This window comes from Oncorhynchus keta, chromosome 5, assembly GCF_023373465.1.
Source record: "Oncorhynchus keta strain PuntledgeMale-10-30-2019 chromosome 5, Oket_V2, whole genome shotgun sequence".
Classification (NCBI taxonomy): domain Eukaryota; kingdom Metazoa; phylum Chordata; class Actinopteri; order Salmoniformes; family Salmonidae; genus Oncorhynchus; species Oncorhynchus keta.
In genome coordinates, this window is record NC_068425.1 from 9269184 (window position 1) to 9284551 (window position 15368).

The 15368-nt window shown below is 45.4% G+C and overlaps 1 protein-coding gene across 2 annotated transcripts in view; it reads left to right on the forward strand.

Annotated features, from left to right (window-relative positions):
- LOC118384468 (F-box/LRR-repeat protein 19-like) overlaps positions 1 to 15148 on the forward strand; it is a 37500-nt gene extending 22352 nt beyond the window's left edge. For both annotated transcript variants that reach the window (XM_035771029.2, XM_035771028.2), the window contains exons 3-11: positions 831 to 974; positions 1156 to 1242; positions 3352 to 3534; positions 4207 to 4239; positions 4570 to 5795; positions 6031 to 6194; positions 6355 to 6516; positions 11068 to 11289; positions 11613 to 15148. In XM_035771029.2, coding sequence (XP_035626922.1) covers positions 831 to 974; positions 1156 to 1242; positions 3352 to 3534; positions 4207 to 4239; positions 4570 to 5795; positions 6031 to 6194; positions 6355 to 6516; positions 11068 to 11289; positions 11613 to 11770 — 2379 coding nt within the window. In that variant the 3' untranslated portion in view covers positions 11771 to 15148. The remainder of the gene's footprint in view (positions 1 to 830; positions 975 to 1155; positions 1243 to 3351; positions 3535 to 4206; positions 4240 to 4569; positions 5796 to 6030; positions 6195 to 6354; positions 6517 to 11067; positions 11290 to 11612) is intronic.
- The last annotated feature ends 220 nt before the right edge of the window (positions 15149 to 15368 follow it).

The window sequence follows — 15368 nt, forward strand, 5'->3', positions numbered from 1 at the left end:
GCCTTTAGTGATTTAGGGTGTGATTTTTATCGATTGGTTTGCGAATGCCTGAAATGGCATAGATGGCTGGTTGCTTAGACGTGGGAAATGTGATGTGTTTCCTTGGTAACTGAGCGCATTGTTATTGGGTGTTATTTTTTTGGGCGGGCAGCAATTTGCTTTGATCAGTTTTATTTTCTCGACAGATAGCTGGGAGACTGATCTTGTGGTGAAGGAAGGAAATTAGGTTGGATGTATACAGGGATACTAATCCACAGAATCTGTGCAGATTTAGTTCTTAAATCTCATTTAGTTTCTAATCGTTGGTCAATGGATCTTGGCTAGATTCTGTTCACCTCAAACTTGTTTGGCTTGATAAGTGAGTAATTTTCACCTCAGTACAGTTTATTTTTTCGATAGTTAAAATTCCACTTGGCAGGTTAATGAAAATGTTGAGCTGGACAACTGAGGTAATGTGTCAAAGAAAATAAACCTAATAAATACAGTGCTCTGTCCCTGTGCTTCTGAAAAAGCACTCCTCCCTTTACCCCTTTTATTATTTTTTATTTTTTTAATTAAGTGGCTGGCAAATATCTCTATATTAATGCATTTGCTTTCATCCACACACTCTCAATTAGCTAGGTCCTCCTAAGAGCAGCAGGTGTCCAATTTTGTTTTATTTGTTCCTGCGCTTCAATTTAGATGCATAATAAATGTACCATCCATAGTGAATGAATACATGGTTACAGCTCCACCTCTATCCTGAATGGATCCACATACAATATTTGATTTATATTGAATAAATATATTGTTTAACATGGTTATATAACATGTTATTTTCTTCTTTGTAGCCTGTGTTGCCCCACACAGCGGTGTGCTTCTCATGTGGGGAGGCGGGGAAGGAGGACACGGTAGACACAGAAGAAGAGAAGTTTAGCCTCTCTCTGATGGAGTGTACCATCTGCAACGAGATCATCCACCCCAGCTGCCTCAAGGTGGGGCCAGACCCTCTGTGTATGGCCGGCTGTCATAGCTGGAGAAGTGTGTGTGTGTGTGTGTGTATCTCTCTTCCATTCTTACGGTCTTAAGTCAAATGTCTGCACTATCTAATATTGGTTCCATACATTTATTGATTGAATGATTGTGCTTTCATTGTTTATTTTCTCCAACCTACAGATGGGTAAAGCAGAAGGCATCATAAACGATGAGATCCCGAATTGTTGGGAGTGTCCAAAATGCCATAAGGAAGGCAAGACCAGTAAGGTGAGAACTGTGACTGGGAACACTAGTCTGTCAGGCTCTGCTGATAAAACTAAGCCAGAGAGGTTGACAAAGGACATCTATGATGTATGGATTAATCAATAATGGTTGATAAGGTAGGAGGATTGATTTGGAATGGAACACGTTAGTCCTTTTATAGAAAATGTATTTGTCTAAATAAGCTCTTTAAATTGGAATATCATTTTGTTTCATTGACCCGATCCCCATTTCATATACTGTAGTAGGCTATTACATATACAGTGCATTCGGAAAGTATTCAGGCACCTTGACTTTTTCCACATTTCGTTATGTCACAGCCTCATTCTAAAATTGATTAAATAGCCCGCCCCCCAGTCTACACACATTATCTCGTAATGACAAAAAAAAGCAGGTTTTTAGAAATCTTTGAATAAAATAAACGGAAATATCGCTTTTACCTAAGTATTCAGACATTTTACTCAGTACTTTGTTGAAACCCCTTTGGCAGCGATTACAGCCTCGTCTTCTTGGGTATGAGGCGACAAGCTTGGCACACCTGTATTTGTGGAGTTTCTCCCATTCTTCTCTGCAGATCCTCTCAAGCTCTGTCAGTTTGACAGGGAGCTGTTAGATCGGTTTCAAGTCCGGGCTCTGGCTGGGCCACTCAAGTACATTCAAAGATTTGTCCTGAAGCCACTCCTGCGTTGTCTTGGCTGTGCGCCGAGCGACGTTGTCCCGTTGGAAGGTGAACCTTTGCCCCAGTCTGAGGTCCTGAGAGCTCTGGAGCAGGTTTTCATCAAGGATATCTCTACTTTTCTCTGTTCATCTTTCCCTTTATCCTGACTAGTCTCCCAGTCCCCGCTGCTGAAAAACATCCCACAGCATGATGCTGCCACCATGTTTCACTGTAGGGATGGTGCCAGGTTTCCTCCAGACGTGACGCTTGGCATTCAGGCCAAAGTTCAATATTGGTTTCATCAGACCAGGGAATCTTTCTTTCTCATGGTCTGAGAGTCCTTCAGGTGCCTTTTGGTAAACTCCAAGGGGCTGTCATGTTAATTTATTATACTGAGGAGTGGCTTCTGTCTGGCCACTGTACGATAAAGGCCCGATTGTTGGAGTGCCGCAGAGATGTTTGTCCTTCTGGAAGGTTCTGGAATCAATTTTAGAATAAGACTTTATTTATTTTATTTTTATTTTATTTCACCTTTATTTAACCAGGTAGGCTAGTTGAGAACAAGTTCTCATTTGCAACTGCGACCTGGCCAAGATAAAGCATAGCAGTGTGAACAGACAACACAGAGTTACACATGGAGTAAACAATTAGCAAGTCAATAACACAGTAGAAAAAATGGGCAGTCTATATACAATGTGTGCAAAAGGCATGAGGAGGTAGGCGAATAATACAATTTTGCAGATTAACACTGGAGTGATAAATGATCAGATGGGCATGTACAGGTAGAGATATTGGTGTGCAAAAGAGCAGAAAAGTAAATAAATAAAAATAAATAAATAAATAAAAAACAGTATGGGAATGAGGTAGGTGAAAATGGGTGAGCTATTTACCTATAGACTATGTACAGCTGCAGCGATCGGTTAGCTGCTCGGATAGCTGATGTTTGAAGTTGGTGAGGGAGATAAAAGTCTCCAACTTCAGCGATTTTTGCAATTCGTTCCAGTCACAGGCAGCAGAGTACTGGAACGAAAGGCGGCCAAATGAGGTGTTGGCTTTAGGGATGATCAGTGAGATACACCTGCTGGAGCGCGTGCTACGGATGGGTGTTGCTATCGTGACCAGTGAACTGAGATAAGGCGGAGCTTTACCTAGCATGGACTTGTAGATGACCTGGAGCCAGTGGGTCTGGCGACGGATATGTAGTGAGGGCCAGCCGACTAGAGCATACAGGTCGCAGTGGTGGGTGGTATAAGGTGCTTTAGTGACAAAACGGATGGCACTGTGATAGACTGCATCCAGTTTGCTGAGTAGAGTGTTGGAAGCCATTTTGTAGATGACATCGCCGAAGTCGAGGAGGAAGACTAACGGAACAAAGGGGAAAAGGGGAAGGGGTCTGAATACATTCCGAATGTACTGTACATATTCTTCAATCCTCTTCCCCTTTCTCCACACATCAGGACGGGGGTGATGGCTCAGGGAAGAGGCGGATGGACAACGGGGAGGTGGGCCGATGGAAGCTGACCGACGATCCTCCGCCCACCAAAAAGAAACCCCCCTCTTTAGATGACGGGGGGCGGCAGGACGGTCACAAGAGGAAGAAGGAGAAGGAGCTTCCCCAGGACAGCGGCCCCAAAAAGAAGGTAGGACAATCTTGGTGAAGTGTTGCAGTTTGCAGACATTTAGCATGCACACCGAGTATACCAAACATTAGGAACACCTTCCTAATACTGTGTTGCATCCCTCCCCTTTTGCCCTCAGAACAGCCTCAATTTGTCGGGCATGGACTCTAAAAGGGGCAGAAAGCGTTCCACAGGGATGCTGGCCCATATTGACCCCAATGCTTCCCACAGTTGTGTCAAGTTGGCTGGGTGTCTTTTGGGTGGTGGACCATTCTTGATACACACGGGAAACTGTGTATCAACGCTGCTGTGAAAGCAGCGTTGCAGTTCTTGACACAAACTGGTGTGCCTGGCACCTAGTACCATACTCTGTTCAAAGGCACTTAAATCTTTTGTCTTGCCCACTCACCCTCTGACTGGCACACATACACAATCCATGTCTCAATTGTCTAAAGGCTTAAAAATCCTCTTTAACCTGTCTCCTCCCATTCATCTACACTGCTTTTTTTAATTGGATTTAACAAGTGACATCAAAAAGGGATCATGGCTTTCATCTGGTCAGTCTGTCATGGAAAGTGCAGGTGTCCTTAATGTTTTGTATGCTCAGTGTATAGTTGCTAAGAGGCCTACAAGTTGTGACCAATTGTATGAATGCAGCTTGCCAACTCTTCTCTGTCTGACCTTTTACCTCAGATGAAAGGGGCGCATGAAAAACGCTTGAAAAAGGTAATTTCATGTGAACAAAATGTTAAGCTCTGTCATAAAGCATATGGTAACTACGAACTGGATTCAATCTGTATCGCTGAAGTTTCCCGTACATTTTTTTTTAAAGGTAATTCCCGATTGAGCCGACATCTGCAGTGTTTACCGTTGAATGCAGTCTTTGCGAATGCGCCAACATTGCCCTTGAATTTCAATTGAGGTATAACGCGAATCTTCTGGGATATGGACTGAATCCAGCTCTTAGTCGAGTTCAAGTTATATTTCTCAATGGTAAAGGTTAGGGTTCATGCTCCTCTGTCACTCTCTTCACTAACGTTATCCCTCCCATGACAGAAACAGAAGCCTAACGTGTCAGAGACTGCAGAGTCCAATGGGCCCAACTCCTCCACCGGCGGCGGCCAGGGTTCCGGAGGGGGTTCCAACTCCACGCAGTCCCCCACCTCTACGGCCAGCCAGGACCAGCGCTCGCACCACCGTGAGAAATTGGAGCGCTTCAAGCGCATGTGCCAGCTCCTTGAGCGCGTCCGCGAGTCCAGCTCATCGAGCTCGTCTAGTTCTGAGTCTGACTCGGAGTCCGATTCTGACTCGCCTTCCGGTTCAGATGGCCGGCGCGGCTCTGAACCGTCCTCCCCCGTACTCGTCACTTATAGCAACAGTGCAAGGGAGCGCAACCGGGAACGGGACAGGGAGAGGGACAGGAGGCTGGCGGAGCTGGGCTTCAGTGCCAGTGAGGACTCTGAGGGAGAGGGAAGTATTAAGGAGGAGGAGGAGGCGGTGGAGGAGCAGGTTGTGGGAGACAAGCCTCGGCGTAGAGGAGAGGGACCTCCACGGGGCCGCAAGGGGCTCACGACGGACGGGAATGACGAGGAGAGTGGGGAGAGGAGTCGGAAGTCTACCCCATTGCCTCCACCCTCCCCTCTCTCCTCCACCCAGCCTCCACCTTCCTCCGGCCACGGCCCCTCGCCAGGTTCCGAAGGATTCTCCGGTAAGCGCAGCAACGGCTCTGAGACGCGCAATGGACGGACACGGGCGGGGGTGAGGGACCGGGAGACTCAGGAGAAGGAGAACGCCAACAACAGCAGCGGAGGCTCGGTGGCCAACCACCGACACGGAACTGGCAAGGGAAACAAGGGCAGCAAGATCCGTAGCAACAAGCAAACAGGGTCCCAACCAACATCGAGGAACAGTAGCAACTCTTCCGCTTCTACTGCCACTTCCACATCCAATGGGGGAGGGGGGGGGCTGCTGAGCCCAGGCAGCAACTCCTCAGGGGGCATGTCAGCCCTCGCCGCCTCACCCCGGTCACAGCCGTCCCGGATGGCTCCGCGTTCGCAGATGATGAAACGCAGCCCCCCTGCTGTGCCCTCGCCTCCCCGGCCTGTTCAGATGGAGCGGCACTTGGTGCGGCCACCACCCGCCTGCCCCGAGCCCCACTGCCTGCCCCTGGACAGCGGCTCCTCCCACGTGATGCCCCGCGACGTCTGGCTCCACGTCTTCCAGCACCTCAGCCAGAGGGAGCTGTGTGTCTGCATGCGGGTCTGTCGGACATGGAGCCGGTGGTAAGTCTAGACAAAAGGTTCAGATGTGGTCAGCATCCAGTTGGGCTGGAAGGGGGTAGTTCAACACAAACTTGTTTGGACTACTGAGAAATGCATCTTTGATGTTGAGAACAATAGAAAACCATCCCTGAAAGGATATTCATTGACTGCAGTGACTCAAATTCTGTGGCGTACAGTAGACCAGACGTTCTTTTGTTCTCATCCCAGTCTTTTATTTTCTGTCTTGCTCTCTCAGGTGCTGTGATAAGAGATTGTGGAATCAGATTGACCTCAGCCGGCAGCGCTCCATCACCCCTCCTATGCTGAGTGGTATAATCCGCAGGCAACCAGTCTCCCTTAACCTGGGCTATACCAACATCTCGAAGAAGCAGCTCATGTGGCTTATCAACCGTCTACAAGGTATCTTGTGTTCATTCAACACCTTTGCCTCCCTACCACATCTTTTTTCCATCAATATAGCCTGATCATGTCCTATTGTAATTTGGCTGTCATCACCTCATTGCTGTATTGCTAGTCTGCTTTAGGGATTACGCTAACTCCTGGCCTCTTTCTCTCCCAGGTCTACTGGAGCTGAATGTGTCGGGCTGTCCCTGGTCCTCTGTGTCGGCCCTGTGTCAGGCTGCTTGTCCCTGCCTGCGTCTGCTCGACCTCAGCCGGGTAGAAGACATGAAGGACTCACACCTGAGGGAGCTCCTAGCGCCCCCTGCTGACACTCGGACAGGTTAGTGACAAGCCACTCACATGATTGATTAGCCATCCATAACCTGCAATACGAGACGAATACTATATAGGTGCAAATGAAATACAGTTGCAAATGCAGAGAATTGGTCTGTGTTAACAAAGCCCTGGCTTCCCAAATATTTTTTTGAAATCCAGTTTGTTGTGATTTTGTTTAATTAGTTTCGTTTTACCAGTTCCTCCAATCAAACTACTTGTTTACTGGTGAATACAGACAAGGGCATTAGTAGTGGGAGATTTCCGAGGAAGCGGACTGGTGTGAATTGTATTGGAATGTCGGGAGGCCCAGCTTCGTTGTTATAGGCACGTTATTGGGGACGTGCACAATTCTGGAAGGAGAAATGGAGTCCCTTGAGAAAGCAAGTACAAGATGGGTGTCAGGGATGGAGCGGCAGTATTATCATAAGGAGGCGTGTACTTGCAAAACGGAGAAGGAATGGAGGGAAAAAGAGAGTGAGAAGAGGTCTAAGAGAGTGAGGGAAGAGGAGGGTGAGCTTGAGTCTGATAAAAAAAATGGTGGAAAAAAGGGAGATGGTTTGTCAAAGAATGGTAGAAAGTATAAGCAGAGGGAGCTGAAGACTAGATGAAATGGAAGTGAATGAGGGTGAAATATCGGAGGTGGTAGGTGAGGTAAAGTTATCGAAAACTGGGGTATGCACCAAGGATCAGGATAAAGAAGAGTCTGACAGTAGGCGTGTAGTTTATGGAAAAAGGGGACTCTTGAATTTTGGCTGATCCATTTGTGGTTTCATGGTTGGTGGAAAAAGTGTTGGGTAATGTGGACTCGGTGAGGGTAAAGTGGTCTAGTGATAATTGTTTGTTTCTGTTGGGCAGAGGAAGAATGCGCTCAAAGTAAAACGAATGGGGGCAAGTAAAGTGAATTGTTTCGTTCTCATGAAAAGGGCACCCGTGAAGGAGTGATAGCTGGGGTAGCAGTAGATACACAGTTGAAATCAGAAGTTTACATACACTTAGGTTTGAGTCATTAACTCTTTTCAACCACTCCACAAATGTATTGTTGACAAACTATAGTTTTGGCAAGGCGGTTAGGACATCTACTTTGTGCATGACACAAGTAATTTTTCCAACAATTGTTAACAGATTATTTCACTGTAACACTAAGTTGACTGTGCCTTTTTTTAAACAGCTTGGAAAACTCCAGAAAAGGATGTCATGGCGTTAGAAGCTTCTGATAGGCTAATTGGCATAATTTGAGTAAATTGGAGGTGTACCTGTGGATGTATTTCAAAGCCTACCTTCAAACTCAGTGCCTCTTTGCCCGTCATCATGGGAAAATCAAAAGAAATCAGCCAAGACCTCAGAAAAAAAAGTGTAGACCTTCACAAGTCTGGTTCATCCTTGGGAGCAATTTGCAAATGCCTGAAGGTACCACGTTCATCTGTACAAACAATAGTACACAACTATAAACACCATGGGACCATGCAGCCGTCTTACTGCTCAGGAAGGAGACGCGTTCTCTCTCCTAGAGATGAACGTACTTTGGTGCGAAAAGTGCAAATCAATCCCAGAACAACAGCAAAGGACCCTGTGAAGATGCTGGAGGAAACCGCTACAAAAGTATCTATATCCACAGTAAGACAAGTCTTATATCTACATAACCTGAAAGGCCGCTCAGCAAGGAAGAAGCCACTGCTCCAAAACCGCCATGAAAAAAGCCAGACTACGGTTTGCAACTGCACATGGGGACAAAGATTGTACTTTTTGAGAAATGTCCTCTGGTCTGATGAAACAAAAATAGAACTGTTTAGCCATAATAGCCATCGTTATGTTTGGAGGAAATACTGGGAGGCTTGCAAGCCGAAGAACACCATCCCAACCATGAAGTATGGGGGTGGCAGCATCATGTTGTGGGGGTGCTTTGCTGCAGGAGGGACTCGTGCACTTCACAAAATAGTCAGCATCATGAGGTAGGAAAATGATGTGGATATATTGAAGCAACATCTCAAGACAGCCAGGAAGTTAAAGCTTGGTCGCAAATGGGTCTTCCAAATGGACATTGACCCCAAGCATACTTCCCAAGGTGGCAAAATGTCTTCAGGACAACAAAGTCAAGGTATTGGAGTGGCCATCACAAAGCCCTGACCTCAATCCTATAGAAAATGTGTGTGCAGAACTGAAAAGGCGTGTGCGAGCAAAGAGGCCTACAAACCTGACTCAGTTAAACCAGCTCTGTCAGGAGGAATGAGCCAAAATTCACCCAACTTATTGTGGGGAGCTTGTGGAATCCTACCCGAAACGTGTGACCCAAGTTAAACAACTTTATTTTGGTCCATTCCTCCATGCATATCTCCTCTAGAGCAGTGATGTTTTGGGGCTGTTGCTCTCATTTTGTCTGTCATAGTTGAAGTGTACCTATGATGAAAAATACAGGCCTTATCTTTTTAAGTGGGAGAACTTGCACAATTGGTGGCTGACTAAATATTTTTTTGCCCCACTGTATAAGTTATTCTGTACGAGTGTTTGTGCCGAATACATTGAGATGTTACTGGTGTCAAGTTTGTGGCCGTGTGCTAGCAGTGTGTAGGAGGGAGGGTCCAAGGTGTGAGAAATGTGCAGAAGGGCATGAGACAAAGGAATGTGTAGTAGTGGAATGTGTTAATTATAGGGGTGCCCATGGAGCTGAGGATCAGAAATGTCCCGTGCGAGAGAGGCAGGTTGAGGTTTCTAGGGTTAGAGTAGAGTAGAAGTTGTCATATGCTGAGGCAGTGAAGAAAGTAGAGGAAGATGGGTTAAGTAAGGGAGAGGAGTGGTGGGAGTAGTAGAGATATACCAGTACAGAGGGAGAGGCCAAAAAGTGAAGCAAGTTTCAGTAAGGTTGGATTTTTTAGCATTTATATCAATGGTTATTAATTGTACTGCAGGGATGGATCGGACGTCTCAGAAAATTGAGGTTGTTGTGACAGCTGCAGAGAGGTATTTGGGTGTGTGAGACTTGACAACAGAAGAGTTACAGGATATGTTAAGTTGTGATGTCCCATCCTTTCAGTGTGATGTCATGAGGTAGGAATGAATACATTTAATTAGTGGAGTAGGGGGGTGTTAATTTTATTTTGTTTAATTTTGAAATGAGTGAGTATAGTGTTAGATGGTAGGGTATTTATTTAGTACATTTTTCTTTCTCGAGTAAAAAGTATAAGGGAGTTGTACTCCAATCTAGTAGGTGGCGGTATCGCAACAAATTGGATGCCAACCGCTGTTAAACCTCATAGAAGAAGTAACCCGCACTACACTATGGAAGGTTAGATGTGACATCGTGTATCCAATCGTCTATAAAATGTACTGTTTAATTTCACTGTACTGTCATGCTTGTTTTCAGTGAATATTGTTGCAAGTGAAGAACCACTCCCTTTTCATAGTGCAGTAGTTCCCACACTTTTTATAGTCCCGTACTCTTTCAAACATTCAACCTCCAGTTGCGTACCCCCTCCAGCACCAGGGTCGGCGCACTCAAATGTTTTTTTTGTTTTTTTTGCCATCATTGTAAGCCTGCCACACACCCTACACGATACATTTATTAAACATAAGAATGAGTGTGAGTTTTTGCCACAAACCAGCTCGTGGTAAGTGACAAAGAGCTCTTATAGGACCAGGGCACAAATAATAATAACCAATAATTTTGTTCTTTATTTAACCATCTTACATATAACACCATATTTGTTCATCAAAAATTGTGAATAACTCACCACAGGTTAATGAGAAGGGTGTGCTTGAAAGGATGCACATAACTCTGCAATGTTGGGTTGTATTAGAGAGTCTCAGTCTTAAATAATTTTCCACACAGTCTGCCTGTATTTAGTTTTCATGCTAGTGAGGGCCGAGAATCCACTCTCACATAGATAAGTGGTTGCAAGGGCATCAGTGTCTTAACAGTGCGATTTGCCAAGGCAGGATACTCTGCAATTCACAGAACCGCTTGTTGCAATTTCGGTGAGGCTCTCTAGTTCAGATATTGGTAAGTGGACTGGAGACAAGGCATGAAAGGGATAACTAATCCAGTTTGTGTCATCTGTTTGGGGAATGTAATTGCGCACCCAGCTCACTCAGGTGCTTCGCTATATCACATTTAACATTTTCCGTAAGCTTGAGTTAATTTGCACACAAATCATACAATGATGGAAAGACCTGTGCGTTGTCCTTGTTAATGCAGACCGAGAAGAGCTCCAACTTCTTAATCAGCACATTGAATGTAGTTGCGGAGAGTCCCTGTAATCTTAGCTTCAGATCATTCAGGTGGGAAAAACATCACCCAGATAGGCCAGTCGTGTGAGAAACTCATCATGCAAGCGGTCAGACAAGTGAAAATGGTTTAGTAAAAAATGTAAGCTTGTCTCTCAAAAAAACGTGTCAATATTTTTCCCCTTGATAACAGCTCATTTTTTTGTATGTGAATCACATTTTTATTTGGCCAACCCCAATTTGGGAATACCTGTCATAGTGCATTACATTGATAAACACACAGACTGTGAATCCTAAAAGTACTGTAACATGTTTTGCTTTGTTCTTGGTCAAAAAGCTCATGGCGAGAGCAGAGGGGGGCGGTTCCAGAACGTAACAGAGCTGCGATTGGCCGGGCTGGACTTGACAGATGTCACGTCCCGCCTGTTGGTGCGCTACCTGCCCCACTTGACCAAGCTGGACCTGAGTCAGTGTGGCAACATCACGGACCAGACCATCCACACACTGACCTCCCCCATGTCTCCACTGAAAGATGGCCTCACCCACCTCAACCTGGCAGGTAAAGACTACACGGTAGACTCACTAGCCCCAAATACACCAAGGTCGGTACCCTGTTTTTTGTTTGTTCGTATATTTGAATATTGCAGGTTCAGACTACTGACCAGGGATCTGCTCCAGATACTGACCTTTTCTTCCCTCTGAGATGTTTAATCATGCTAAAGTAGCAACATACAGAGATACTTGTCTTATTTCTCAACGATATCAACCTGGCTCCTGGTTGAAATATTCAAACCACGTTTACTGATTGAAGTGTTGCAGTCATTGTGGTTATGTTGGTTGACCGTTGGTAGTTAACCTCCTGTTGTTTTCTCCTGTCCGCAGGCTGTGTGAAGGTGACTGAGCAGTGCCTGCCCCTGTTGCGCCGCTGTGCCTCCCTGCAGAGCGCTGACTTGCGCTCCTGCACCTTGCTCACCCCTGATGCCTGTCAGCTCCTCTCCTTCCCTTGCCCTGATGATAGAGTGCTGCTCAAGAACAGCTAAGGGCCTGCGATGCCCCCCCCCCCACACACACACACACACACACATCAACCCCCACCACACTACAGAGAGATAAGAGAACGAGAGGGACCCTGCGATGTGGGCAGTGAGCCAGCCACTGAGGGAAAAGGACATGGAGTGGGAGCCACGAAAGAGAAAAGTGGGATTAGAGAATGAGAGAACCATAGACCTTTAACCTACATTTCTCTGGATCGACTCGTTTGTGAACGGACATCATTGAAAATGTTTTAGCATGTACATATTCAATATCTGTACAATGGGTGTGTGTATATAAATGTAGTTTACTGTAAATGACCCAATCCGCCCCTTCCCGCTCTCCTTCTACCCTCACACCAACCATTATCCAGCTGACGTGTAAAGGCACTGCACTGCGCCACTGTCTTGAACTAGCATCATTTGCACTCCATAATCAAAAACTCCTGACGAACTAATCAATGTCCTCTTTCGTGGCGTTAGACTACGAAGAATGTACCCAATGCCAGAGGCTGCGCCCCATCGGAAGCCGTTTAATGTCCAGACGGATGCTGGGCTCATGTTAGTGTGTGTGTCTTTAAGTATGTGTGAGAGATGTAAACGGTGTTAATGTGACAGTTGGCGCGAGAAAGAGACAGAAACAGGACCCGTGTACGTCTCCTTCACCGCTAAGCTCTCTGCTGCCCTCAATCTTTCTGGGGGTTAAGGACATTCAAGGCCCTACATATCCTGTTCAATGGTCGGAGAGCCACTAGAGCCCATAACTCCTAGCCCCGACCCCAACCCCTTATTTTCCTCTCTGTTCCTGCCCAACGTGCCATTCTTATGGGGTCTGTCCATCCTTGTCAATCTGATTGTCCTACTCTGTACCCTGGACAGCCCTTCCCATCACACTCTGTCTCTCTGCTGCCATGGCCCTTTTGCAGTTTGTGCTGCCCACCGTCTGTGCTGTGTGCGTACATTATGTAGAGAGCTGGACCTTGCTGTGTCCGACTGCAATGAACCATGCTTACCGTACTGTTTCATACCAGACCTGGAATTTGCCACGGCCCCTTTCTTCACTGCTTCACAATGCCTGGCTGATGTAACATTATCTTGTATATTTCCAGACCGGTTCAGTCTAGATCACGACCGCACGAACTCCCAGTGAATGACTGACACGTTTTGAGTATGACTTGGGAAAACTGTGTCAATAACAGAGACCGTCCGTTGCACTGCGCTCGCTGCGCCACGTGGCAGGGGGGTTTAAAACTAAGGCTGACCCTGGTTCGGACTTCTGCCTCAGATGTGAGGGACTTTGAAGATTTTCCCAGAATTGGGTTTTCATTTAAGTGTCCACATGCTGCTTTATCTTCCAAAGCCAGGAACATCCCAGCCCATCCAACCTGCCACGCAGTGTCATTATCGTAAAGGTCTTGTAGGATGAGGGTTTGAATGAATCAGTTGTAGCAATTCCCCAAATCGTTTCTCCATTAGGGTACCCCTGGGCATGCTGGTTTTGGACTCTAATCACAAATCCAGTGCAGTATTTTATTCAGGCTCAACTTTTTTAACCAATCAACTCTCAATCCAGTTCAGAGGCCAACATCAACAGTCAGTTGTTCCTTTTTCTGCTCACCCTATCATTATTAATAATGGATGTTATCGGTTGAAACAAGCATGTACAGGAGGTTGTTCAGACCAGAGCCCAAGCTGTATTTTATTTGGTTGAGCTGTATTGAATTAACATGAGCAGTATTTGACATGAGTAAACGTCATTCAGCTGAATGGGACTGCATTGGACCAGTTCAGACAGTAGCTATTGGACTCAACGGGCCAGTTCATTCAGTATTGGACTATACATCACTTTGTCATGCAATGCTGGACTCAACCATGCCAGGTTGGGTCAAGTGTTTCCCTTGTCTGTCTCCTCCTTCAATAGCAGTTGTCCACTTCCTGAGCCATGTTGATCTGTATGTGTGCTTCAGTGCCACAGTGGATCTTGCTGCTGTGTGCTATCTGGAACTAAACCCAACCAACTCTAGGTGGGTTGGTGGACGGTCTTAAACCTCAATCTGTAATTCTCATCTAAATCACGTGTTTCTGTATCCTTTCAACTATCCTGTTTGACTTTGTGATTCCATCCTCATCGTTTCAATTCCCAATACCATTATTAGAACTCAAATCAGCTTCCTTTGGGTATAACATGTAGGGCTAGAGGCCTGCCAAGTAACTCTAGAGCCACTAGACAAATGGTAGTTGTCCCAATGCATTCAGTTGTACAATTTATTAGGTATCTCCCTTTCCCTAAAAGGTTGGTTTGAAAGGACACATGCCCAGTTTGGACAGCGATTTCATCTTTACCCAGTGTATTCTAAATCGCTTCCAGTGTTCCTGTGTGAATTTATTGACTTGCGTACAAAGCATTGGTACCAGGATTGCACTAACTGATTGATCAGAAGACAATTTAGGAGGGAACACTGAGCTATAGTGTGCTTTATTACCCTGAAAGTGTATCTATTAAAATAGGTCAAATTAAAACACAGCCAAATCATGAACCTTAAAAAAAGAACTTGATTCAAAAGTAGAACTAATTAGCTGTCCATGCTAGTTACCATTTAGCTGGGTAGTCCAGCGTGTTTCAATGTTAGCTCAGGTTGAGTCTTACTTTAGATCATAGATGAGTCATTGTTTGCCACTAAGCTATGCTGCTTACAGAGCTGAGCTTACCAAGTAGCAACTGTAATTGTGGTGGGCTGAGGCTTACAGCAAAGCAAATGTCCAATATATGGTGGAAAATTGCCTTGTGCCATACACACTCATCCAAATCAATATTTAACTTTTCATAGACAATGGGTCAGTTTTCCAAAAATGTTTACTTCCATCAGTAATGTGGGGTCGTTACTACTCCTCGTCATCCAGTATGTTCATCAGCGCACAATCTAGCATGCGAAAGCATATCAAAAGTTAAACTGACAACCACTTTCAGAGAGAAAATAAATGGGTAGCGGTTCATGGGAATTGATCCATTGATCCGGTTGTCCGATAAGGAAATTATTCCAGACTCAAATCTGTCATCTTTTTCACTCCCAGCCTAGCCAAGTTGACTCAGATTTGACCCCTAGATTGTACAGTCTTGTCTCTACCAAACTGTATTGCACCAGAGACGCACTGGGTCAACATTGTCATCATCACCTCTTGCCAAAATTCCTGCTTTCTTTGATAAGGGGCATTTTATCCATTTATTTTGCTCTTGTTTATTTGTTCATTGTTTCTTCCATTGTGTTGATCAAAATGAGAAAGAAAAGTAGAACAATGTGAAAAGAGACAAAAAGAAACTCAAGGCAGCTACTTTTGAGTGACTACTGTAAAATGACTAACTAAATAAAGACAGTGGGGTGTTTTTTACACCGTGTGGCCTCTGCTGATTACTCAGATTTTACATTAAGTAATTTTGCCTACATAGAAGCTCTCATAGGCCACTTTCAATTTAGCTGCTGGCGGTTTCTGAAATGATGCCCTGGAGGGCAGCTGTGACGGATCAACCAAGACTATCACTGACCAAATCAATAGTGCCCCCTATGGACCTGAATGGCAGGATAAGGGACGATTTATTTTAACTTTGTCC